Genomic DNA, 26,587 nt, shown 5'->3' with positions numbered 1-26,587 from the left:
TAAAAAAAAAAGTGTGGGGTGCTTTTTAAGATATTTTCAAAATGATAATCCTTCTACTCATATATGTAAATAAAATATTTTTAACTATTGACACCATGCACCCCACACTTTTTTTTAAATAAAATAAATTTTTGCTTATTATATACACTATTATTAATTTTTATTTATTACGTTTTTTACACTATTCTTAATTCAAAATTATTAAAATTTATTTTTCTATTTTTTTGGTTTGGTTTTCTATATAAAGCGTGTTTTTTAGTTTTTTTAATTATTATTTATTTCCTCAATTTCTTCTATGTAAAAATCCTTAAACTGTAAGTTTTGCTCTCTATCCAAATATGTTTTTGATATATCATCTGTCAAACTTATCCATATTTTACGTGTTTGATGTCTTTTATTTAATGATTTACTGACCTTGGCATAGTTTGGAGTATTTGTAACTGCTTGGTGTAGATTTGCAGGTTGGTGTTCGAGTGGAATTTCAAAAATCTGCCCATCAGGTGTAGCTACTGAGGTTATGCATATGGTGTTTGATTTCCAATCTGCTGTTAGTTTCACAGCAATATCAAACCTACAATTTTTCCATGTTTCGTGAAATATTTGCAGAAAATGTTGTTTTATAATAATGTTTCATTCTTGGTTAATTCGTAAAATGAAACTAAGACGTAATTGTGTTTCTCTATTTAACCAAGAAATAACATTTAAAGCCCTTATTTCGGGGGTTTTTTTCTTCATATTTTTACAAATATAAATAATATTCTCTTCAAGAAAGTATATTTTTCACAATAATCATAACCCACTCTCACTTTTCATTTAATTAAATGTCACAATATTTAGTAGGCTTTGTTTATATCGCGTTTGAAGACAAACTGGAAGAAAAGAGTTTGCACATGACTGAAAAGGTTTTTCTTTACAATGTTGTGAATCTGACAATCTATTATTTACATTAAACGCTAAGTGTTTATATATTATTTTATCAAATATGTTGGTCAAACCATTTAAAAGGGATATTGGGCTGTAATTATAAATAATATAAATTTTGCCCTTTTTGTGTACAGGAATAACCTTGGCAATTTTCCATTTGTCGGGGTAGATGCTATTTACAATACTGACATTATATATATGCTGTAAGAGAGGAGCAAGGATTAAGGAGCAACCTTTGATAATAAAATTTGGTATATTATCAGGTCCTGTGGACAATATAGATCATAAGGTTTTTATACTTCATAGGGCTAGACTAATCGAGATATTAGACATAGGGATATTGTATGAACTAGAAGGGGAAATATATTGGTTATTTACTTTTTTTGTAGATACATGGATACTTGAAAAATATTCAGCTAAGTAATTCGCAATTAAATTATTATTATCCGTAATTGAGTCATTAATTTTAATCGAGGGATGCTGACTATAACCCTTTCTCATTATTTTAACATAATTCCAAAATTTTTTAAGGTTTTGCTAAATTTTATTGTTAATATTACAAAGCCAGTTTGTTTTTTCCTTACATAGAAGTGATTTAGTTTCCTTGCGGTAATCTGAGAATAATGAATAGTAAAACGGATTCAGATTTTGTTTATATAATTTATTATAGTGCAATTTCTTCTTAAGAGATTTTATTAGCTGGTTAGAATGCCATAGTGGATATTTTGTAGCCTTTTTAATGGTAGTAGGTACATATAATTCTATGAGATTGCAATTGTATATAATAATAGACCAGTCATGGTCCCTAAGTGCAATAAAAAGACCAATCTTAAAGTTTTTATATGAAGACGATGTATTATCGTTTATTGACATATCATAAAATTGGAAGGTTATCTCTAATGCAGGATGAAAACTATCTTCTTTAACAAGTGGTTCCAGAGCTTTGCTAACCAGACATGATTCAATATTAGTGAGACAAAGGTTCAAGAGTTGGGCCGAAGGTTGAGTATGATTAAGCTGAGTTAAACCTCTTGCTGATACAAAAATGATTAATGATCTGGCTTTCAACTTAATATTTGATTGAACTATATTTTGGGTATGCAGTTGAGGCCAGTCAATGCCTGGAACATTAAAATCACCAATTATTATTATAATGGTTCGTTATATACAAAAATAAAGAGATGTTACACGCCAATTGTAGTTTTAGTTTTATTTTTCAAAATAGAATATTGCACCGACGAATCCAAACACTTTCAAAATATTTCTCACTCATTCCATTCGTACATCCGCCTGTCGAAATTGCTCGCAGCTCGGGCGATGAGAATTAACAAAAAATAACGTAGATTAAGTCCTTCAGTAACATTTTACTGTAAGTAAACAAAATCAGTGCGGTCTCAAACATGGCCGCCCCCAGCGAAAATGAATTTTGCCACGAGCCAGACACCGACGTCGGTAGCCGCAATTTCTAATTACAAAAAATGTCCAAAAAGTTTCAAAACAACAAATGATTAAACGGCATGGCTCTAGCTACCGACGTTACGTTTTCTATTCCACAATTACTACATGTTTCGTGAGAAGCCACCGAACGCGCCCTCCTGGTGCAGCGATCGACAGACGACGTGAGATCATGGCACTGTGTCCTTCACGCAGGGAGGGCAGTCACATGACGTCACCGACCAATCACACACACGCTTCATTCACAATACAAATCACAAGCCAATAGGAATACGCGACATACATTGAAAACAGTTTTATATACCCAGAGCCAGGGACTTTACATTCTCGTTCTCTCTCCCACACAGTGAGACAGCAGTTATCACTCAGTTCCCACGACCAGTGGTGAATCCCAGCTTTTGTCTCTGTTACCGGGGAATCACTGTTTCGTTCTCTCTCGCACTTACAGGCCTCTTATGCCTATCTCTAATACATCCCACACCAAATCCATTGTTCTAGAACCTTATGTAACAGCAATCATAATACAAATTACTTTAAAAAATTAAACTTATTTAGAAAAACCTGAAAAAGTAGGCCAAAACAGGCAAAGATCCAGTACAACAGTTTATTTGTGAATAATTACATAAAAAATAGTAATGATTGCAAATGTCTGTTAAAATACAAAGTACATTCTTAAAACACACAGCAAGTACAAATATCAACCCTAAAATACATAAAAACGGTCAGATATGCTTAGCGAGACTTTTTTTAAGAAATATTTACCTTCATGAAAATAGTTTAAAAGAAAAATATTTAGCTAGGAGGGCAGGGGCAACGTTACATTATTAAAGAGACATCAGAATTCACAAAAACTTATCTTCAAGGGCTTCAAAGTATGATGTGTAAACTGAAGGAGTTGTTTGAGGGGTAATATAAATATTCCCAATGAATAAAACCAAACCACAATTTACATATTGGATCCATAACATTAGGGTGATGAAACCATTGTTTTACCATTTTCAATCTAGAGAAATGATGGAAAAGTATTAACTATATAGGTGTGATGAAATGTTACAAAGTGACTAAGTTATAAGCTATACAATGCAACAAAATGGTTTCTTAGCTATAAACAAAGGGAAACAATTAGGCCTAAAAGCAGATAAATGTTACTGTCACACAGAAATGACTAACAACACAAAATGTCTGCACATACCAAAAACATTTTGCAATATGAGGTCAGTAACTGTAACCTATGCTAACATGTGGAAAAAGAAAGTTTTATTTATCCTTTATTTGTGTGTTTATTTCAAATTTTATACAAACTTAATGAAGGAATTGTTTAACACGTAAATGGGAATAACTTGTGACAAGAACGAGCGTTTAAGGGTACATTCGTGAATCAAATTGGTACTATGCTTTCAAAGCAGCACACATTTTTCATCAGTAGTGACTGTTGAAATGCATGTTGCTGCTATCAATTGTAGTATTACATACAAAATCAGGAGAGAAAAAAAGATTACAGAACATTTTTTTAGATCAGTCTCATCAAAAATAGCAGTAAATTAATAAACTGCAAACATTACGAGCTGTGATTTAACAGTGTGTATGAAAAATAACTTGTTTCACATTTACTGAATATGTGTATATTCATTACATTTATATTGTTTATGTTTCTGTAATCAAAACAAAGGTATGTACATACGTAAACACAGTGTACAATGTTACTTATTAAGAACAAATAATTAGGGAAAAACCTGGCTGAATGCTGAATGTTAATTTTTTGGTTCAGTAAAAGATTTGTTTTTACTGTTTAATAACTTGATAAATGCTAATTAATACTACAATTCTAAACGTAAATGCTGTAGTCTGATTTATTGATCTATAATCTATATAAACAAAATGCTGTGCAAACAATTTTATAAAATTTTTTTTCATAACCATTATATTAATTAAAGCAATTGACATTTTAGTGTGTGTATGAAATGAATTCTTTTCAGACAAAAATACTATTTTCATCCAAGTCATGATGTTAACATAAATTTTAAAATGTGAGGAGTGTGTACACCAAGAACCTACAATATGTATATTATTTACCTACACTTTTTCCAGAACGAGATTTCAAGTATTTTTGATATGCTGCTTTCTTTAAAGGATCAGTAAACACTTTTGGAATAAATTTTCCCTTTAACAGCCTATTGATGTTGTTGCACCACTGATGTACATAAAATTTAACAACAATATCTGCCACACACTCATGAAGATTGTGTATAGAACACGATATTAATCTTGTTTCAGAATTCAGAATCTTGGCCAATATCTTCTGTCTGACACCTGGCTGATAACAGATTTTTGGTAACTCAGAAGTAATAACTTTTACAATGGTATTGCAAGTGTCAGAAAATGTTGTATGTGGATGACATAGGGATTTGGCAGAGTAAGATCTTGCAATGATAATTTCATTGTTAGGCACACTGCAATCGCTTATGAGAACTTTCTTACAAGATATGCAACCTTTCAATTTTTTAAGGACTTTCCTGGCAAGATAGCCGGTCACATAAACTTTTGTGGCACGTGACAAACGTGTCTGCGGTACAGTATAGTCTACAGGAGTCTGAACATGGAATGGTGTTTCTGGACAGACAGTAGAAGATTTTACACTCCCCACCAGCTCCTTCAAAGAATCTAGAGGACCAATACAGTCATCATCCTCACAGTTAGAGCAAACAGAGTGTGCTGAGACTAAGTTATTTAAGAGCAAACCTTTGAAAGATGATTTAAAATTAGAACAAGTTGGATTGATATTTCTCACTCCGTGGCTCCTAACTGAGCCAAAGAAATTCTCCAAGGGATCTTGATTGAAGTTTCTTGGTGCAAGAAACTTGAAGTCTTCTTTCAACTTATCCCAGATATGAAGAAAACCCTTAACTGTACGAACACAGTTTTTCACAGAAGGTGGTCTTGTTGAAGTTTTGCCATTGGTGAACTGTATTGATTCCAAGACAGGAATCGCATCTCTCCAAAACTGAACATGTGGAGAACGTGCAGTAACAGCACAGCGGAGCAACTTCCCTTCAACAGCATGGATACGTGTACCATTGACACTGTCAAAAAGTTTATCCATGAAGAGAAGAAAATCTGCTGTGTCAATGGCACTTTTCTCTAATCTCCCATCAAAATCACCTGCAACAGTTCATTATTGAAAAATATTAACTGTGAAGAAGCACACAATACACAAATGAACACACAAAATAAATGAAAACATCTGCCAAAACATTTTTACTGTCAATAATGTAATTAAGTGAGAGTACCATTTCAATCTCACATAAGTTTTATTTCATTGCTTCAATTTTTAGATTGAAGGTACTACCCCTTCTCACCAAATGGGGTTTTTTTCATTGTGGGAAGATTTTGGGAGTAATTACAACACAGTCAGAAATAAAAAGTTATTTGTTTATTGACCACTTTCATGAATATTGTAAATTATTTTTAGAAAATGCAATTACTGAGGCTATTTCCAAAAAAAATAGTTATCAAGGCTTTTTAACAGTGTATAACTTTTAAGTATTAATTGTAGAACCAAAATATGAAAATTAAGGCCTATGTGCAATCAATTAAAATATTCTATAGAAATAAAAATTTGGGTTTCTTTGTGTTTTTTATACTGAAGTTTAACTATGTATCTGTAACACTCAACAATACAATCTGCTGCAGTTCTTTAAAGAACTTTTATCCCACTGTTCTGATTACATGAACAACAAATGAATATTGAGGGATAAAATGTAAGTACGTACCCCACTCTGCAAGCAGCCGCATTGTAGACGACAATCGTTGACTGAAGACCTGTGTGCAATTCTTCACTTTCATTTTCTTGATTTTTGCAAGCACAACATGCTCTTCCGTTAGTTTCGGGCATGCTCTCAAGTCATCTCGATGATGACGACTGTCTACTTCGTAAAGTTGGAGAGCCTCCACGAAGCTACTTGCTGACCTTTCTCCCAAATGAACAGGACATCTTTGGTGAGCAAATTGTTTCTTATCCCCTTTAAAAGATGTGGAGGATCAAATAAGGGAATTATCTCTTCTCCATTAATTACCATTCCTGAATTACGATTTTCTATGCCTTTCCTCTTGCACATCTCATCACTTTCTTTTAGAAGGTAATTTATGGCAGCTTGGTTTGACGTACCTTGGTCACAGATAGTGCCAACAACTTTAAGCCCAGTCTGTTGAACAGCTGTGACAACATCTTTAATACAGCGAACTAGGTCAGTGGTTTTGGTTGAACCTTCAATGAATGCAAATGCAATAGGCTGTTTCCAACGTTTTTTAAGGCCACGCACCATAAAAACTAATGCATGGTCTGCAAACACTGGTTTCCGTTCTCCATTGCCAAAATCTTGGAATCCTACAATAACATCACCATTCTCATCGTAGTGTATGTTAGGCTGAAGACTCAGCTCGTCAAATACAAGAGTGCAATATCTGTCCTTCGGAGTAAGTCTTGCCACAGCTTTCTTTAATTGCTCCATTACATGCACATTGACATCAGGATCAAAATGGAAATTTCCCAGAACTTTTGTCAGTGTTCTCTTGGATGGCAAAGCAAAGTACTTTGATAACAACCTGTAGCCCTTATTACTCTGCTTTGACAGTGCAAGGGCAAGAAGTTTATCATCTAATGTAAACCTTCTACCTTTGGGAATCACTTTTTGTGATTTCAGCTGCGACAAGAAGAAACGATACGTGACGTCATTAACTCTGTTTGCAATGTAGTCAAACATTTTTGAAGTAGCAAATTTCTCAGCAAGCTTTACTCTTGTTCTATAGTTTTTGACCCTCCCAGCCAATATTGCCTTATTGTGTCTTAGTTTAATTGCATCTTGGTATAGCCTACGAGCTTTAGGAGTCAGTACTTTTTGCCGAGTTACACTGACATTTTTCAACAAAGATTTGCAAACAGTGTGCTCAACATCTGAAAAATAAAAGTAAAAAGTATCTACATCAATACAATTTGCCTTGGTTAAGTAAATAAAACCCTATGTACAATAATTAATTACCAAATTTGTTATTTTAGTTGGAAGGTGCAATAATTTTTTAAGATATCTAATTTCATTACTTTACAATTAAATTTGTTTGAGTGCCAGCTGTGCTTTAAACTATATTTATAAATTACCAAGTTGTGGTTGAAATGAAAATATTTAGCTTCTTACAATTTGGGTTGTCACTTAGTCCACAATTAATGTGTGCTGTGTAATTTACAACACTGATTAGCTTATGAGTTCCAAACTGTTTGCGTTAGTTTAAAATTTCTATGAATTATGCCATTCGTTATAGATTACGCATCACATTTAGCTTCTCAACTTTGTTAACCTCTCACTATACATAAAAATGCAAAAGTACTCATACTGTAAATTGTCAATGCTGTTGTAACATTGTTTGCTAAATCCTATATAAATTGCTGAAAACATTTCACTGGTAATAGACATAGGTAAACGACTTATTTTATAAATGCATGCTATAATAATAACTTAGATAAATTGATTAAGACAAAAATGTGTGGCACACCCAAGTAACATAACATTTTCTTTTTAATATTTGCTGTAGGTATTGTTTTATAAGACAATAGATTTTTCTGCAATACAGCTTTGAAAACTAAGGAAAGCACATAAAGTCATAAAATACCTTGTTTAATATGCCATTTTGAATGGTCCAAACACATATTTAGTTATAGTGAGGTTTTTGTAATATAGAGATTTTTATATAAGATTTTACTGTATATTTCTATACCACTGCAAATTTATATTATAACTTACGCATACATGTAGTGTGAAAATACTTTAATAAAAACAAGACAACATTAGTTATTAAAATGGTAAAGGCAATAATTTCATTGCCAGAAAACCTGAAATTAAGGAAAAAGTGTAAGTAAACATGGAGCAATCTGTTGTGAATATTACTTCACTGGAACAAATGTTATGAAATGCTTTGAGGAATAGTACTTATGTATGTGTTCGCTGGGCAGTTTGCAAATGTAATGTACATAACACGGGTTGTAACTGTATTTACACTATAAAATACTGGGAAAAAAAGAAGAAAAAAGACAACCTAAGGCAGTTACGATTACTCTTGAGGTTAGCTATATCAAATTTAAATTAAACTCTGGTCGATGACCAACTCACTATGCTCCTTTGAAGGCTCCTCACTGAATCCTGTACTTTTGACATCCTCACGCACAGCTGGTGAACTACACGGCTCCAATGGTTGTATGCCATCCAACATTTCCTCAACTCGAATTTCCGGCATACTGATATTTTCCTCTGCTCTTGTTTCTACTGCAAAACAATAAGTAATATTGCAATAAAATGTATCACATAAGTGCAGGCAAGCTTAAACTACAACACTATGTTTTGTAGTAAAGTTTAATTAACTCATCACACCTTGACAATCCTCACGCACAGATAATGAACTGCATGGCCCCAGCAGTTGTATGCCATCACAACTTTCTTCAATTCCAACTGTGCAACTCCTGCTGTCGTTGTTGGCCTTTGCAATTATCCCAGCTGTAATACGACAACATAAACATTACAATTTATCACTGCATCAACTTAAGGCCGCCGCACACAGTACAACATTGTATGCTAGTTTACTTACTAGTTTACTGAATATTGTAAGGAATACGGTAGGTACTGTGTGAGGCAGGCTTGAGAATATGGAAAAATTATTTTTATCATTTCAATTAAGTATATTCTGAAAGGCTGCTTCATACAAAATACACACTAACCATTCATAGAACCAGCTTCTTATAAATGCTTATCATCATTGCCATACGAGGCACAAAACGGGGCTCATCATATTAAAATGGGTCAAATAACTTGTACAACTGACTTGTTAAGTGAAACATTCACAAATAAGCAACTTCCAGTGTATGCGTCCAAACATCCTTACAAACAAACCAAAATTAAAAATGTTGTGAAACATGCATGTAAATGATATGCATAGGCCTAGTGAACAATAGTGGTAAATTTTCACAATATCAGTACAAATGTGTTTTAAAAGTTAGGTACTTATGCTTTTTGTTACTTGACAATTCTGTCTCAAAAAAAGCCATTACCTAACTATCCATCCACACTGTTAAGTTTTATACATACATATATATATTATATATATTATATATATATATATATATATATATATATATATATATATATATATATATATATATATATATATATATATATATATATATACACACACACACACTATATAACTTAGGACGTAAGCTATTCAAGTATAACTATTCCATCATTTTGAATTTAAAACTTTTTAAAAGAACTTAGGATTTCGATACTTCTCAATAACATTTTCAAAGTGAAAAAAACTTTCATTTTACATTAGAACAGGATAGTCATTTTAAATATCTAACAAAGATATAAAATAAGTACATACAAACAACTGCAGCTTCAAGACAATCTAGGCCTACACATTACAAATATTACAAACAATATGTAGGTACCATTAAGGTGTATTCAAAATAACCTACCTGTGATATCAAGGGGATAGAGGAATGAATTTTCCTTCACAGACTTTTCATGGAATTCTGAAATCAAATTCAAAGGTATGATATTGAAAATGCCAGGAGAATTTACACTTACTAAATGGGCCAGTTCACAAGCAGTAGAATAAACACACAACTACTTAAGCATACTGTGGTAAAGTTTTTTCACATAAGTTAGGCCATAATTTGGTCTTCATGAATTATGTAACAAATTGTGCCTACATGTGTTACATTCATTCAGTTCAACAGTTATTCTTAAGTCTATTTTTAACATACAAAGGCACAGTCTATCAGTCAAAAATTTTGGTTTACAAATTAAGACTACCGTACCTACAAGAGGGTTGCAAAATAAAATTAATTTGAAAGTGTTGGTGCACAAACTTTCAAGAATAAATAGTACCTAACTAGCCTATATCTTTCAAATTCAAAATTATTTTCAGTTTTCTTGGTTTCTATGAGCCATAACAATTCCTTTTCCCACATTTCTTCTAGAAAATATTTTACTTTTTAACTTGCTGAAAGCATTTGTGTCCAAGCAAATAATTATTAACTTAACTAATAAAATTGTCATTGAGTCCGACAAAGTCATTGTTGGTAATTTATCAATAATAATAGTGCTTGCCTATTTTATCAATTCAGTATTTATCTAGTTTGGCCCCTCTTCCTTAAAAAGAGAGATAAAAATACCACAACACTTTTCTTATTTTATTTAGCGCAAATATCCTCCATTTATAGCAAAAGGTGGACATACGAAATTCCCACTCTGTTCGGAGAAATTAGGATCACTGATTACATTATTAAGCATGGGCATTGATGCGGTAGCCACCATGTTGTCATTTGTTGACATTTTTATTTACATAACATTTTCTGTCTATTTTATCATTTAAGAGCCTCATAAAATTATCCTGTGTACTTGATCGTGTGTTATACATGATGCTTTTTTTTTAGTGGTGGGGTGGGGCGGAGCGGAGCGCTGACGCGTTTTGCGAAACCTGACGTAATTTATGTTAAACATAAAAAATCAATTTTTTTACTTAATTTATCTTTTACGTAATTACTCAAAAACCACACTCACAGACTTAGAAACAATAGCAATTAATGTCCATTGGCACCTTACCAAACAGGTACTGTAAACTTTCACATCAACGGTGATTTTTCCAAATCGGGTCGGAATTCCGTATGTGCGCCATTTGTGTGCCATTTATGGCACTAAATATAAATTGTTTCAGATTGTTATCTTTATTTTTATGGTAGAGGGCTCAAACTAGATAAATACCCTGTAATCAAGGTATAACAGTATTATAAGTAACATGTGTTCAAATTACTTTACCTAATATAAAAATTGTTACTTTATGTTAGGGCCTAGGTACTTAATATAACCAAATCACATTTTAATTCATTCATTAGGATATGCAAAAGAATTATAAGAAAATAAATCCTATAAACAACAAATATCAGTTTTTGGTACTAATAGGCCTAAGTGTAATTGTTGGCCTATGCACCAGTTATTTTGGTTTATTCTACGGGTAGATATAAGCTTGATTTCTTAGTTTTATTATGACAATGAAGAAATCATGATAGTCAATGATAACTTCATTCACTGCAACATTTTTCTATAAACTGCTTGTGAATACATACTTCAGACTGCAGACTACGAAGGGGCTAAAATTTGACATCTACACCAAATCATTATTGTAATGAGCAAATCAAAACAATACTGGAGCAGTATGGACCATTCCAGGTGCCGATAATATCACTAACATCTATTGATTTGGGTTTACTTCTGATAATTACACAATGTTCGAGGAGGTTATAAGGATGGAAAAGGGGGGGGGGGGGGATCGGATACCACGATAAAATGTGACCCTGTAGGATTCATGAAAACATAAATTTTAGACAAATATTACAATTTACAATTCTAAAGACTGAAGAATAGCATAATGTAAGTTTTTACAGAATTCACTCACCTGGAAGATGTTGTGTCGGCAAAGAGTAAATTTTGAGACTCTTTGAACCAGCATTCTTGCACTGTTCGTTAAAATGTCGGTCGCATACAAGATAGGTATCATAAACCTTTTTCCTCTCAAGGCCTTGCAGTTTTGGATTTATTCTCTGAATCCACAAGTCAAAAACATCTACGTTTTTAAGTGGAAAACGGTGGCGCACAGAAATTTTGTCACTACACAAGGGTACACAACAAGGTCTCTTTCGCACCATTATTATTTTCTTACACTACTTGCAAAAAAATACAACACTGCAAAAAAGCCGTGTACGAAAACAAAATCAAAATCGTCAAACTAATACACTTCACGTGTTCAGCATTCCAACAAATTTTTGCAAATTGCCGCCATAGCTAAATTTTCACAAGCGTGGGAAGAAAAAGTAAACAAACACTACTGCTTGAAAACACTCTGGCGGGTGTGAACAGTACTAAAATTTCTATATACGCTGCTGCTATAAGAGATTCCACCCCATGGTTGTCATGGGACGGGACGCAACCTTTAAAAACGCCACACTAATACAGCCCGCAAGAGACATAATAAACCTTTAATAAAATGTTATCATTTCAACACTAAATCGTCTGTTTTTTCTATACAAAGATTGCGAAAATGGACATGCTGCACTGTGTTGAAATTTTTTTTTCTCGGCAACGGGAGCTCCAATATTGCTTTCTAGGGTATCGTATTTTTCGGGAGACATCGTGCTATTTAAATACTGTAATATTAATTTAAAAAGTTGTCATTTTTACACCATAGACTATTTGAATATGAAATCTATACGAACAAAGGCGATTTTTTATGTATTGGGGGGGGGGGGGGGGGGGGGGTAAAAATTGGCCCGAATTCTCTATTGCGACCATTCCGTTTATAAGTCCGTTTTTCCGGAAACCGCGAGGGGTCGCATCAGCGGTATTCTGCGTATATTTAAGTTTGAAAGCTTGTAAATTCCTTGCCAGAGATGACTGAACTCGAACTTGGTGTGAAAAGTGTCATATTTTGACCCCTCCCTCACCGCTTTAATACACCATTCATAATAGCCCAATTTTACGGGAGAAGGGAGGGTGAAATGAGCATTTTCTCACTGAAGGTTTTTCAAAGGGGAGCGAAGTTTGGGTGTTATAAAGGAGGACACTAGATGGTTTGTGTGTCTGGGAGGGATAAGCTAGCCTTGAAGAATGTAACAGAGGGGAGGGAGGGGTGAGCTTATGCGTCATGAAGCCGCTGCCGCCAGCCAGCCGGGCGAGCTTCGTGTGCGCCCACTCGCGTTGCAGAACCTACAGCTGCCATATTTTTAAAGGAAATGTCCCATTTTTTTTCTGTTATTCTTACATGAACATTATTGGAAGTATTAAAGCCGACACAAAAATACGCTGTGTGTTAAAATTAACAGATTTTAATGATCTTTTATTTCGTTTTTTTTTTTTTTTTAATTTTTTTTTCTGATTTTCACGTTTTGGTCAAAATGTGAAAATGTCCACTTTTTGACAGTTCCCGAGAATGTATTCGTAAAATCACTGCTTCGTTAAATCCGGCGTTCGTGACATCGGGGTTCTAGTGTATTTAACTACGGCAAGCAGAAAACGTACATGTGAAATAACCAGTAAAAATAAACTGTCTTTTGACATATTTTCTTTAGAGGTGGCCTGTAGGGCGACGGACTTGTCATGAAGGTTGAAGTGGGTTTAAAGCAAAGCCGTCTAGCATTGTGAGTGACAGCATCCTGCCATTGTATGGCTGGTTTCTTAGCGAGTAGCGGTTTAGGAAAGGGAAGGGGGGTTGAAATGAACTGAAAATTTCGGAAAACATATAATACGACCCCCCCCCCCCCCCCCCCCCCTCTATTACGACCCTATTCCTGGGAACCGTGACGGGTCATTTCAGAGAGGTTTGACTGTAATTCATTAACAAATAATCTAAAAATGCCAAATAATCAATTGCACTTAAAAATTTTGCTTCCCAAGTCACTCGTTTCTTACCATCCGCACACCTCGCTGGGCCGCACCTCTGGCACAATTCTTGCCACAGCACCCCTCGTGGTCCTCCGTCGCCGCACTCCGCCGCCGCCGACGCACTTGCCTTCGCCGAGGATTCGCTCGACGCCTTGCTCAGAACTTCGCTCGGTACTCCGCTGCATCCGTGACACTATCGCCCGGAAACTCCGCCGTGGGAGAACTCCCGACTGAACTCTCTCTCCGGCATCCTCGTCTTATATATCACAGACGCCATTTATAGAATGCACGAGCGCAGCTGGGGCCTGTCACGTCATTCCGCGCCGACCCGACGGCAGAAATCTCTCGAAACACGTGTCGGCGGCTCGCGTAACTCTGCAGCTGTCAGGTTTCGGATGTCAAACTATCAGCGCCGCACAGGGAGTGGAGGGAAGGAGGGGGGAAGTGGCAACCCAGGTGCGCGCAGCACGTCTCGTGTTACACGGCCACCTGTCAGCCAGCTAGCACTGCACCTGCAAGCCACAGCCCTGCTAACGTTCGTAACAATATATATATTTTTTAATTTTATGAGTTAGCCTTTTTTAATATTTGTGAAACATGCACATATTTAACTTCAATTTATATATAATGTTATATCTGACATTTCTACTTCCATTTAATTTGATTATATACACAGTGTTATTAAAATTAGCTTCCCCCTTTTTTAATTTAATTTATGACATGTACATCATTTTGACATTTTTAAAACTATCACATCTTAATTTTAAATGTATAATACAGGTATCAATTTTGTTATCGTACGTGTAAGTAGATTAAAAGTTATGCTTAGTTCTAATAAATCAAATTTCCAATGAAATATTTACCCTCCCACTTGATGAGATTATTTTATATAATTTTTTTTATAAACCAAAGTTGACTAACTTTTCACTCTTTTGTGAAGGTTATTCTTTCCGAGTTCTACATTATCCACCCTTGGTTTATTACTTTACACTTGATTTGCTTCGGCGATTACATTTTTATTATTAAACCAAATTTATTTGATACATGCAAAATGAAAAAGTAAAAAAAAAATTAAATTTTCCTAAAAGGAATGCTTTTAGTATATTTATCGCCCTTGGATTTATTTTAACAGAATTCAACATTAAATTTTTGTATTATAAGTTTATTTGTAACAAGAACACATGCATCCTCTTATTACTGAGGTTAGATGCAAACATTGTAGTAGAACTATTTTTTAGACACTAGCATTTTTATTTATGGTATTTTGAAATGGTGTTTTACGTTACAACATCCAATTATAGCCAGTCAAAATGAAAGCAACTGTGTGCCAATGGTCAACATTAAACAAATCTCGTAATCTCGTAATTTTTGCAAAGTTTTCATTGTTTTAAATTCTACTTAAATTTTACTGTAGATAAAGAAAAATAACAATGGCCAGTAAAAATCATTTAATGTATCGTAGTGGTTATAAATATTAGTGCTATCGCTCGGTGCATCCGTCACGTCTATGTATGTTTTTAGCATCATGTAAAAACTGCCGGATCAGTTTTAATGAAACATTTTGTGTTTAAAAGCTTATTATTAGACTTAAAAACCTGTACATATTTTATCTTGCTAGAACATGAAAGAAATTAATGATTAGAAGGAAAATTCTGTTAAAACAAACATGGAAAAATGATATATAACATTTTGTTGGTTCTATAGAGAATTACGAATGAGGTACTCTATTTTACTATTTTTCAAACTAAAAGTTACACTTCAATAGATAGCAGTTTAGTTTTTCGTTAAGTTAAATTAGTAGCAGTGGTTTTTACGACATATATCACATCTGATATGAACTTCATGCATTCTGTTTGGTCCAGGACATCTTCTTTTGACATAACACCTTTAGGCGCTATTTGACACTGATCATGAACTTCTAAAACAAGATATTTATAAGTATTTTGTATTTATTTCCTGGTTGTGCTTTTTAGGCAGTAATATTTCGTACTTTGATGTTAATGTTGATGTGTTAACGTAACTATGATTAAAAGTGGTTGTTATAATGTGAAACTTCCAGCCAATCAGAATCCAGCTTTTGATTTTAAAACCATTTGAACTGATGAAACAAAAATCATACTTCTGTGATGGTGGACCAGATGCTGCAGACGCGAAGATAGGCATCTCGCATGAATTGAATTGTCTATTATGCTTGCAATTGGGCTTTCTCCCGGTGGCAAGGAGTTCTCCTTTTTCACTCAATTTTCCCCCTCCTTTATCCTATAGCATTCTTCTCAGATGCATCTTTCACCCATACCATCTGTTCATCCAACCCATTCCACTCCCTTTGGAGCTTCTATCCATGATCTCTCCACCCTTTATACCAATCTCTGCGTATCCTAGTCCCTAGCGTTCCCAGCCCCCCCCCCCCGCCCCCCTCCCTTTATCACCTTATACAGTCTCCTTCCCAACCTAGCTCCTTAAAAATCTCAGTCGGACTATGCATTTCCCCCTCTGTTTTTCCAGCCTGCAGGCCTCAACATCCTTCAATAAAGTGTGGGTCAAGAAGAAACATATTTTACGTGTTGTTTCACCCATTGAATTACGTTTGGCTACAATTGGTAGATGTCATAACATTGATCCAAAACTAAGCGAAGAATTGAGTACGTATATACTTTTGCTGAAACATTTAGGAAAGTGACTGTTTATTATGAAGTAGAACAATATTCTTAAAACATTTTTAATAGTAACGAAAGCAGCTGATAATGACAAACTACATTTCAAGAAGAAAACATAATGTAAGTTATATTTTCATTGTAAACATTAATCTGTGGTTCTTGTAAAATTATTTTATAACATACAACTCAATACATAATGTACCACACGTCACATTTCACTTAAAAATGCCAAATATGTGACAAATAAATTACTAGGTGTTGTAATAACAATAATAATAATAACAACTAATTGAACATGAATACAATACCATGTTTTTGCATTTTTAGTATGCTACAGAGAATAAACCAATTAAAAAATACAAAGATATTTTAGTGGTGTGTTAAGGGTCATCATGGCAATGTTTGGCCAAATTTTCAGAAAATGGATTTTTTTTTTTTCCAAAAACACGAACTTTAGGAATTCTTTTCACCAAGAAGCGATTGAGTACATTATTTAGACAATATATCATTGCCAAGTATTCCATGTAGACTTACTTGCCTCAAGGTTTCATTGTGTTCGTGAAATTTGAAAGAAAGTAGGAGCAGTTGAAAATTAACAGAAACTTAGTTTCAAGGTCAACCTTCATGTCTATAAATGAAGACACGTAAACAACATTCTGTTTATTTTTAATGGCATTATTAATAGCTCTCAAGTCTCCTCTTTTCAATGACGTTGCACATGACTTCATATATTTTATATATATTAAGATATTAAACAAAACATAAAGGCATGAAAATGTAAATTTTGGTACACGGCAGTGGCAATTTTGGTCTGTAAAATTAAAATGGTGGCAGATAAAAATCAGTACCTTTGTGCCGGAAATTAGGCATTTCGTCACCTTTTTTAATTTTTTCTATAATTTTAAAATTTTTTGGGGTTTCTTATTTTTTTAATTTATCTGGTTGTTAATGGGGGTGATAAACTTTTTGTTAGGCCGGTGTACGCCACGGATTTAAACTTTGTGCCAGTGGACCGAAGCCCCTTCCCAGGGGGCCAATCTGATATTTTGCTGTCTAATGTGGACATGGTCAGCCTGGTTGAAATTTCTCTCGCCTGCAGTCACGTCCCGAGTTTGTAATTTTAATTCCCTGCATGACCAAAACTGCATAGAGCAGCTTCTGGGCTGCAAGCTGCTACTTCTCAGAGAGCTACTGAGAGTAGTAAGTCTTGTCACGAACGCGTATCCCATGGACGGTTGTTCCCAGCTTCGTTGCGCCTTTCGTTTCCCCCACCCTTCCCCCTTAGTTCTGAGAAATCCAGGAGCAGTGACCTGACATGAACTTAGCCAAGAGACCTAAAGAGACCTCCGCGAAACCTAGCGGCAGAAAAAAGCAACTTCACCCATGGTGGCCAGCGAGCTGAGACTACGCTCGTGACACCTGGCGGCGAGTCAGTTCACCGCCTCCGTTAGTTCCCCTTTACACCGCCAGAGCGCAGCGCCGCTACGCCTTATGGCCCTATGCTTCTTCCTCCCGAACTGTAGAAGTCGATTGTTCGTTGCCTTCGTTTCGGTCGGGTAGAGAGCGCGCATGTCGTGTTCTTGTCACGCCCGCCTCGGACTCCTTCGGAAATTTTCGGCTTAGAGCCGAACCTTCCCCCCTCCTCCCTAGGGCTTTAGCGCTTGTTTTAATTAGAAGCCTCGTCCGCCCTCATGGACTCAGTCCTGATCGCGGCTACTGACCACGTCTTCTCGACGTCCTCTGCGCTAGGAGGTTTTTCGCGGGAATTGCGAACTAGGGTGCAGAAGAGATGTAGTTAGTTGCTCTATGGGATGTGATCCCATTTGTACAGTAGTCGGTCAGTAGTAGTAATTAGTTCAAGTCATGTCTCTAATTTTTAAGTTTTTGTATTTTTTTTATTTTTTTTTTCTAAATTTTCGACTTCGTTCGCGCATCCGCGTGTTCTCGGTCCGCGGCATCCTGATGTCGGCGTGAGACACCTAGTGAGCTCCGAACTCTACACCCTGTTTGGTGAGTAATCCGGCCCTTTCCCCCACATTCCCGTTTGTTGGCCTTTTGTGCCGACGGTGTATGACTGTCTGGAAGCAGGTCTAATTCGTTTTGAATTTGGCTTGGTTTTCAGACAGGGTCGAAGTGCTGGAGAGACAAATTGCTCCCAGCTCGTGGTCCTGCACCTCCACTGCGGGTCACGTTAGAAGAGATGTTTCTGAGACCCGACGTTATCTTTTGAAGACCCGGTTGGTAATGTAAAATCAACATCCCCCCCCCTCCCACTTTCTAGCTACGAACTACATTAATCGAATGAATAGCCTACCAGCGAACAGTGCTTTCCTCAAGAATATGTAGAATGAATAAAACTAATCATCGATGTAATAATTGGATGAATCAAATTTTGGTGTGATACTTATAAATTTTTGTTTATGTAATTGTTTGTTGTTAAAGTTGAGTATGTGTTGTTATACTAATATCGGGCCGGCCGGTTCTCGAAAAATTTAAGTATATAATAAATATCATTAATTGGGAAACTTATAAATGCCAAATCAAATGGAAAACAGAATTCATTATTTACATTTTTAAATAAAACAGGGAACCTATAGACCAAGCTACTTGTGTAGTGTTAATTTATTTACGATTTACCTTCTTCCCTTAAACGATCCAACAGCTCCCAAGTTGCTTGTGTGAGGGAGTTCCAAAATGTCTTGTTCTCCACCTCGTGCCACCTCTGGTCAATAACTTTATTTTTCTTATTAAACATACCCAGCAAGTTTCCAAGGCTCTTTTTAATTAAATTAAAATAATTTAATTTTGAGGCACAAGGGGGGTTACACCTTCAAGTTTGTACTGTTTGAATATGTACTTTTTATGTGACAAAATTTCAAAATTTTCAAAATGAGTCAGCAACCAATTTAATTGAAATTGGGTGATTTTCCATGGAATGATCCAGTGGCAGTTGAGTCCATCATCACTAACACACAAAGTATGGGACGAGTTTGAATACCGTCTCGATGTCTGCTGCGTTACACAAGGAGTGCATATTGAGTCACTGTAACTGTGAAAAAAACTTTCAGAGATTCTCTATTGGCTGAAAAAAGTTTCATCTGCCACACAGTTTGGTTTTTATGATTTTTTGAAAGTGAACAGATCATATGTGCTCATCCTTTATTTATTTCAGTATGAAAAATTTGGTATGTGTTATTTAAAATTTAATACTAGTCTACATTGAAACATCATCTTTATTATTTTTTAATAAAATTTTAATAACCACCATTCAATGTCTCATAGAAGTGCATTGCCCACATAACACCTGCATTTCATTTGCTTTGCATTTACAGATGTAGACGTGTGTAATGCATAGGCCAGTGCCACCTTTGGTGCCTCCCGTACTTTTAGACCACGTAAGTTAAGGCAGGCAGCCGTCTTAAAAATCATTCCAATTTATTCTTTTGCCGTTTGATCTCCCTGACAGGTGTTTGACCGCTTGAAGCGCGAGCGGCCAGACTCGGTGGACAAGATAGTGTTCGTGGCCGGAGACTGCTCTAGTCCTCGCCTGGGCCTCAGTGACTCGGACTACCATCACCTGACCCAACATGTCCACATCGTGCTGCACCTGGCCGCCACGGTCAGGTTCGACGAGCACTTGAAGGTGGCGGTGGACACAAACGTGAAGGGCACCATGGAGGTCATCGCCCTCTGTCGCGACTGCGTCTCCCTAAAGGTAACTGCTTGCTAGGTGTATACCATGTACATGAATTTTCATTCTGTCTCTGTACCCTGTGTTATTTTGGTATACTGTGACATGGTTTGAAATTTAAAAAAAAAAAAATTTATGGTTTTAGTATGATTTAATTACTGTAAACAACTATATTGTGACTAACCATTTGCATTCTTAGCTTGGGTGGGTGAATTTATATTTCCCGTTTGTTACTTTATTTAATTTAAAGAAGTTAACAGTAAAACACTGTTAAAATTTGGCCAACTCCCTTTATGCCGGGGTAGTTGTTCACGTCCGCACCCACCACACAGTCCCGTGTACGCACCACTAATAACATCCTGAGTTTGTAATGGATTTAGGATTAAGAGATGCGCATAGGCTTACTTAACTAATGGCAAGTGCGCAAATAGCTGTACTAGCATACTCAATTAAATTTACCGACAATCCCGGAAACTCTACAGTGATAGGCACAATAAAGAGTTAAAAAACCAATCATCTTGAAAATTAAATTGTATAGTCATACCAACAAAAAGGAATGGGCCTTATAAGATAAACACTAGGTGGCATTTTAAATTGCTATAATTGCATTGACAGATTAATGAAATTTGGTTACAGACAAAAATTACAGAAAAATAAATTCTAAACCAAAGTCCCTTAAGTCTCTTACGGAGTAGGGGGGGGGGGGGGATAAAAAATATGACTTTATTCAGGCCTTATATTCCACAATGCTAAATCCAGTCGCTGCACTATGTTTTCAAAAACACATCTTTAAACCAGGCTTGCATACCAGCGGGGAAAATAAAGTACTAAAATCCAGTTGTGTCACTTACTTGGTGCTGAAGCATACCTTTGATGCAGTAGACTATCGGAGCTAGGCATAAACCCCACTCACTATTGCGCCGCTAGCAGCGTGATGCTTCTGTGGCTTGTCCACTTGCCCCACACCGTCGCGCGCTCGTGTAACACCGCGTTTTTTGCTTTGCGAAACTAGCCATGGCATTACCGTCACTAAAATTGAAATATGTAGTGATAACAGACAATTACCGTCCAAATCGATGAGCCGTGCGAAATTCCACTTTTCTTAAAATCCATTTAAATAACATTGAGTGCAGCAAACCTAAGCAATTTTCGATGATTACAGACTATTGCTGTTAACTCTCGTTCACGTAGCGAACCAAAAGGCAAGTCCCCTATGGCGGGGATCCGAGTTCGCACGGGCTAACACTGCATACTTCACGAGCAGTTCCGCAAAAAATGCTCCGTCGCGGCCGGCTGTCAAACACACAGTCCTCGCCATCAGCTGGGAGCCGAATCACACTCGACACGTCACCTGACGTCACGCCCCCTCCTCTCTACCACCCCTCACTCCGCTAGATAGTTCTCGTTAATTCTCGTAAGTACCGCTAAACAGTAAGAATAATTACGTAAAATAAACAAAGTATAATAAAATATTACAAGGAATAAAAATTACAATACACCACTAAATAATATAAGTACAAATTCTGATACCAATAAAAAATATTTTTAAGTTTAAAGTTTGCACATTACCACACTCTATATGATGGCGGCCAAGTTTATTAAAGAAAAGCTAGAAGCACTTATAAAAACGTATTTAAAAATTAATATACACATAATACTGAAACAGTGTAGTAAAAAAATTAATCAACTTGGAATAAACTTTGTACAATATAAAAATAATTAAATCCAGGGAGACTGAGGCCGCTCAAGTGGCCTCAAAAATATGTTACCAAACGATGTGCTAGGTTGCCTCTGTTACTGAAATGTGTCTGAAAAATTATACCTATCCAGCCCATCGTTTGGTAACATATTTTAACAGTGTTTTTGTGTTAAATTTTTTTGGATAAAATTAAGTAACAAAGTAGAAATGAACTCTCATTCACACAAGCTGTGAATGCAAATGATTAGTCACAAAATTGATCTGATTAGTATACATACTCAACTTGATGTAGTTGCTATCAGTAGGGACACCTGTATTTCGCGATTTAATTTAATGTCAAGGTATTTCACAAAACACTGTAGCTTTTTCTAAGAGTCATGGCAAATTGTGAGGGTGCAGCAGTACGGTGACCACATTCTCATTGACCCCGTCAAGAGCGGGACGACACCTCTCACCGACCTCAGCCAATAACCACAGGAGAAAAGCTACAGTATTTTGTGAAATACCTTGACACGAAATGTATTCGCGAAATACAGGTGTCCCTAGCTATCAGTTATGAAATCAGACAACATCTTAATTCCTTTTTTTTTTAAATTTTAACCATGTCACAAATATTTCTTACAGGATGGTATCCTCTGGCACACTTTGTTGGTTGCATGCAGTTCTGTCAAAAGTACTGTGAGATATTAATTGCGCTCAGTTATATATACTTTTATAGTTTTGCAATTTTTTGCATGTGTAAAGAATTTTTTTTATTCAATTCTAATGAAAGTCAGATACAAAAACCAACTTCACTTTGATGACTAAGTCAAAGGAAAAGATGACATAATATTTTAGCTGTATTAAGAAAATTCTATGAATAAAATTTTGTTCTCTTGAGTAAGTGTTTTATCAGAAGATCCTGCATACCACTAATAAAATAAGAATAATGTGGGAAACATTTAGGAAGTCAACAAACTGCCACTGCTTGTAAATAAAAAGAATTTTAAAAAAATGCTAATGTAATAGCAATATGTAGCTACATTTGAAAGGTGACCATATTGCCATTATTACCTTTAATTAAGCGTCTTTTCGAAATTCTTGAAGAAAACAGGTTGTACTAATTCAGAAACAGTACCTATCTATAAAAATGAAACTAAACGGTTTAAAACTAAAAATGAGGGGTGCTTGCAATAGATAATTGTAAGGAGACAAGCCATGACATTAGCACTAAACGACACTGTGTGTCTAATTCAGTGCAGTGCCATCCATTGACGAAGTTTTAAACTAAACTGTCATCAAAGCCATTAGTTCACTATTGATAGGGAAGCTTTGCTAAGCGGACAGGTCTTGCTAAAGAGAAAAGGATATAAAGTTACCTGATTTTTCTATATGACTGTGTGGTGGAAATAGGCACCGCATGCGAGTTCTGTGCTATATATCCTGCAACACTGTACTGTTCTGCTCGTAGTCTTATGCCACGAATCCGGGGGCTTTTCTAAACAAAACCAAAAAAATTTATAACTAACAAACAAACTGTAAAGAAAGTGAGTTAATATTGCATTGTTATCCTGTACTGAGCTCTGTTCAAAGTTTCAAGTCTCTAGCTCATTGGGAAGATAGTTTAAAATAAAATGCAAAATTTGTATCGAACAGACAAACAGACAAGAAAGCAAGTTAGTAAAAATGTTTTAAAATAATTTATTCAACAAGTACAACAATTACAGTTAACCCTTACTATTAATATGTTAATACTTTACAACTGCAAGAGCAGGCATCAACATTATGTTTCCTATCGGAACCACTGCTTAACATCAATGATGCACTCACCAAAACCGTTGCGGCAGCTGAAAAATAAATATTGACCGCTGGTGGCACTTCTCTCTCCTGGATTCGACGTCAAGCTGCGGCATCTTCTTGGGCCGCTCATGACCACCGTCACTGTATGACTTTGCCGGAGCCCAGCCCCGCGGCGTGGCGGCCCGCTCGCTGTGGAGACGACCTTGTTCCTAAGGGCGTTCCCTGTATTCATCAAATTCTACACATGCCAAAGGTCATTGCTTGCAAGGTCACTTCTTTCGGTGGGGTGCGGCGATTAGGCACAGTGTTCCAGGTGTATTTTGTTGATTTTGTTAGAATATTTTGCTGCCGAAGTCTTAAATATTCCTGAAGCTTATGTTAAAAAATGTTCACTTTATCTTTAACAGAGTTTAGCAATAGCTTAGTACAATCCTTGCTTTTTTTTTTTTCTCCAATGCCTGTATGCTTGTGTGAAAGGCACCAACATTTTTTGCCCCCTTGTGAAACGAATGGCCTCTGTTAGAGTCATTAGAGGTGGAATAAGATAATTATATAATGCCAGAGCTTTCCAAAAGATATGGGTTCAGGTACTAAGCTAGGGGGTGAGGGAGTGGATTTTGTTGGTCGCTGTGTATTATTTACACAAAAAAAATGTATCACAGCATGTCAGAATTCCTATGTCCTTATGTAGGTTAAAGTTTTCAACCAGCCCTATACAAGATTCCTTCTCTTTGCTATATTTTGAATGAAAATAATCACCACATTGGCACTACTTATGAAAGAGTCTGTGTGCGGTGCTGAATAAAAATTACAAGAAAAAGTAAAATAAGGTTACTAAAGATAGTGCTAAGAATTAATAAAACAAGTCCTTTTAAATGCAAAGTATTTAAATTTATGAGGTCTGAAAAAAAGAAATGCATCTACTTTCACACCCATATTTTGGCCAAATCAATGTGCTTACATTTCTGAAATATTCTAAACAGATTCACTCTAATTTTCCTTGCACATCATGCCTACAAAATTACTTACAGATACATGCACATGCACATGCACAGACACACACTCATACATGCTGAAACATGTTTAAACATGCTGACACTCACACACACGCGCACACACACACGCCATACACACGCACACACACGCACACGACACATACACGACACACACACGACATACACACACACACACACACACACACATGACACACACAACAGAGACAGAGTTAATTACAACTTTAAATAGATTAAAATTACTCAGTCAGAATTATAATAACATTAAAATCAAACATTTTCGTTGAAAAGGGAAATAATTATTCATCAAATTAAAACTGTAAAATATAAGTTTATAAACGTACATAAAAATATTTTTTTGTTATATTTTACGTTCCACTTTATAAATGCCGCTGTACATTCTAAAATAAAATGATTTGGTAACTAAAACACATCCAGTAACAAAAAAAAAATTTCTAATTTAGAGTGAAGACCTTTAATTTTCTTGGTACATTGATTGCAAAAGCCATCAATTTATTTCACATCATATGCTGATCAACAGAATCCTCATGCATCTTGAGATATTATTTAAGTAAGAAAACCAAACTTATTGTTAATTTAATACCCCAGCACTACTAGTAGTATTTGTAATAGCAGTAGTAGCTGTAGTAGCAGATGTAGGTTTAGTAGAGTTACAGCAGTAGTAGCTGCAGTTGTATTAGTACCAGTTGTAGCAGTAGTGTAGCAGGAACTGTAGAAAAAAATTAGTAACAGTATGATCATTCTATCATCATGTTTTTTTCCTGATCTTAAGCATACACATGGCAGGTAAAATGAACTTCCAGCGGAAACACTTCACTCTTGAAAGAAATCGCACAAAATTGTAGAGCTCACATAAAAATATTATAGCAGTATGTGGAAGTGCACATATTGTTAGGTAAGGAAAGTGAGATCTACATATTGGGTGTATAGAAAAATGACAACATAAGGAAAAAAAGTGATTTCTTTGTAAACTTTATAGGTTGATTATAATTATTTATTATATAATTTAAAAATTATAATGTAATTATATTGCATACTATACATAAAAAGTTATTTGTACCAGTCTTCAATTTACTTGTAATTTATTACTCCCAAACACTGGTTGCATGCACTTACATATTTAAAAAAAATGCACAGCAATTTTATTAAAAGATAGCACAGAGGAGTCCCGCTTATCCAAATTAATTGGGGCAGAGACCTGGTCGGATTACCATATTTTCAGACTAACTGAATAATTACAGTAATGCAATAGCATGTAGTAAACTACATCTCTATAAGTGTTTAGTTAGCACTTTATTGTGCCAAGACTTTAAAAATAATTTTTTTAATACAAATATTAAATTCTTTTAAGTATTTATTTATGCCCTAAACTCATTTGGATTTGCCAGATTTTCGGTTTAGTGGGACTCACTTTTCTTTATGTGTATATGAGCATTTGTCATATTATCACTCCAGGCTGCAGTGTTCGTGTCAACAGCCTACTCCAACTGCCTTTTTCCATTCGTTAAGGAGGAGTTCTACGAACCACCCATGTCTGTGGAAAACACTTTCATTCTGCTGAACAAGTTCACTGAGCATGAACTCACCATCTTGGGTCCAAAGTAAGTGCATTCTTTTGTTGAATTTTGAAAAAAATTATTTCACACTCATTTTACTTAATTAAATTAGAGTTCAGTTTTTGAAACTGGGCAATTTAATAAGCCAGATAAATAATTTAAGAGAGTATGCTTGATAATTGTTTGGAAACTATGATGTTTACTTAGACTCAAATGCAGTTAAATATTGACACTGTAATTGTGCAGAATTGGATACAACTCACTTGCTGGATGAATTTTAGTAAGTTCCATAAGCTGTTATTGATTATT

The 26,587-nt window shown here is 35.4% G+C and overlaps 2 protein-coding genes across 13 annotated transcripts in view; one reads left to right on the top strand and one right to left on the bottom strand.

Annotated features, from left to right (window-relative positions):
• The window catches only part of LOC134542114 (uncharacterized), a 127,536-nt gene that overhangs the window by 35,020 nt on the left and 65,929 nt on the right, over positions 1-26,587 (top strand). For 10 of the 11 annotated variants that reach the window (XM_063386075.1, XM_063386077.1, XM_063386068.1 and 7 more), the window contains 2 exons: positions 19,986-20,234; positions 26,178-26,323. In XM_063386075.1, the coding sequence (XP_063242145.1) occupies positions 19,986-20,234; positions 26,178-26,323 (395 nt within the window). The remainder of the gene's footprint in view (positions 1-19,985; positions 20,235-26,177; positions 26,324-26,587) is intronic. The other variant, XM_063386069.1, reaches the window with a different exon arrangement.
• On the bottom strand, positions 2,120-12,291 carry LOC134542118 (uncharacterized). 2 transcript variants are annotated; one of them, XR_010076740.1, is made up of 6 exons: positions 11,881-12,291; positions 9,899-9,955; positions 8,796-8,918; positions 8,538-8,690; positions 6,150-7,330; positions 4,321-5,538 (listed from the first exon to the last, which is right to left on the bottom strand). XR_010076740.1 is itself a non-coding variant. In XM_063386081.1 (5 exons), exons 1-5 carry the CDS (start codon positions 12,128-12,130, stop codon positions 6,303-6,305), a joined length of 1,611 nt encoding a protein of 536 aa, XP_063242151.1. In that variant the 5' UTR covers positions 12,131-12,291; the 3' UTR covers positions 2,120-6,302. The 2 variants fall into 2 exon arrangements, 1 of the variants encoding a protein (XP_063242151.1); XM_063386081.1 differs by having other exon boundaries at positions 2,120-7,330.

Source organism: Bacillus rossius, assembly GCF_032445375.1.
Source record: "Bacillus rossius redtenbacheri isolate Brsri chromosome 4 unlocalized genomic scaffold, Brsri_v3 Brsri_v3_scf4_2, whole genome shotgun sequence".
In the NCBI taxonomy this organism is placed as follows: domain Eukaryota; kingdom Metazoa; phylum Arthropoda; class Insecta; order Phasmatodea; family Bacillidae; genus Bacillus; species Bacillus rossius.
The sequence above is the reverse complement of the archived record's forward strand: the minus strand, read 5'-3'. Positions and strand labels throughout refer to the sequence as shown.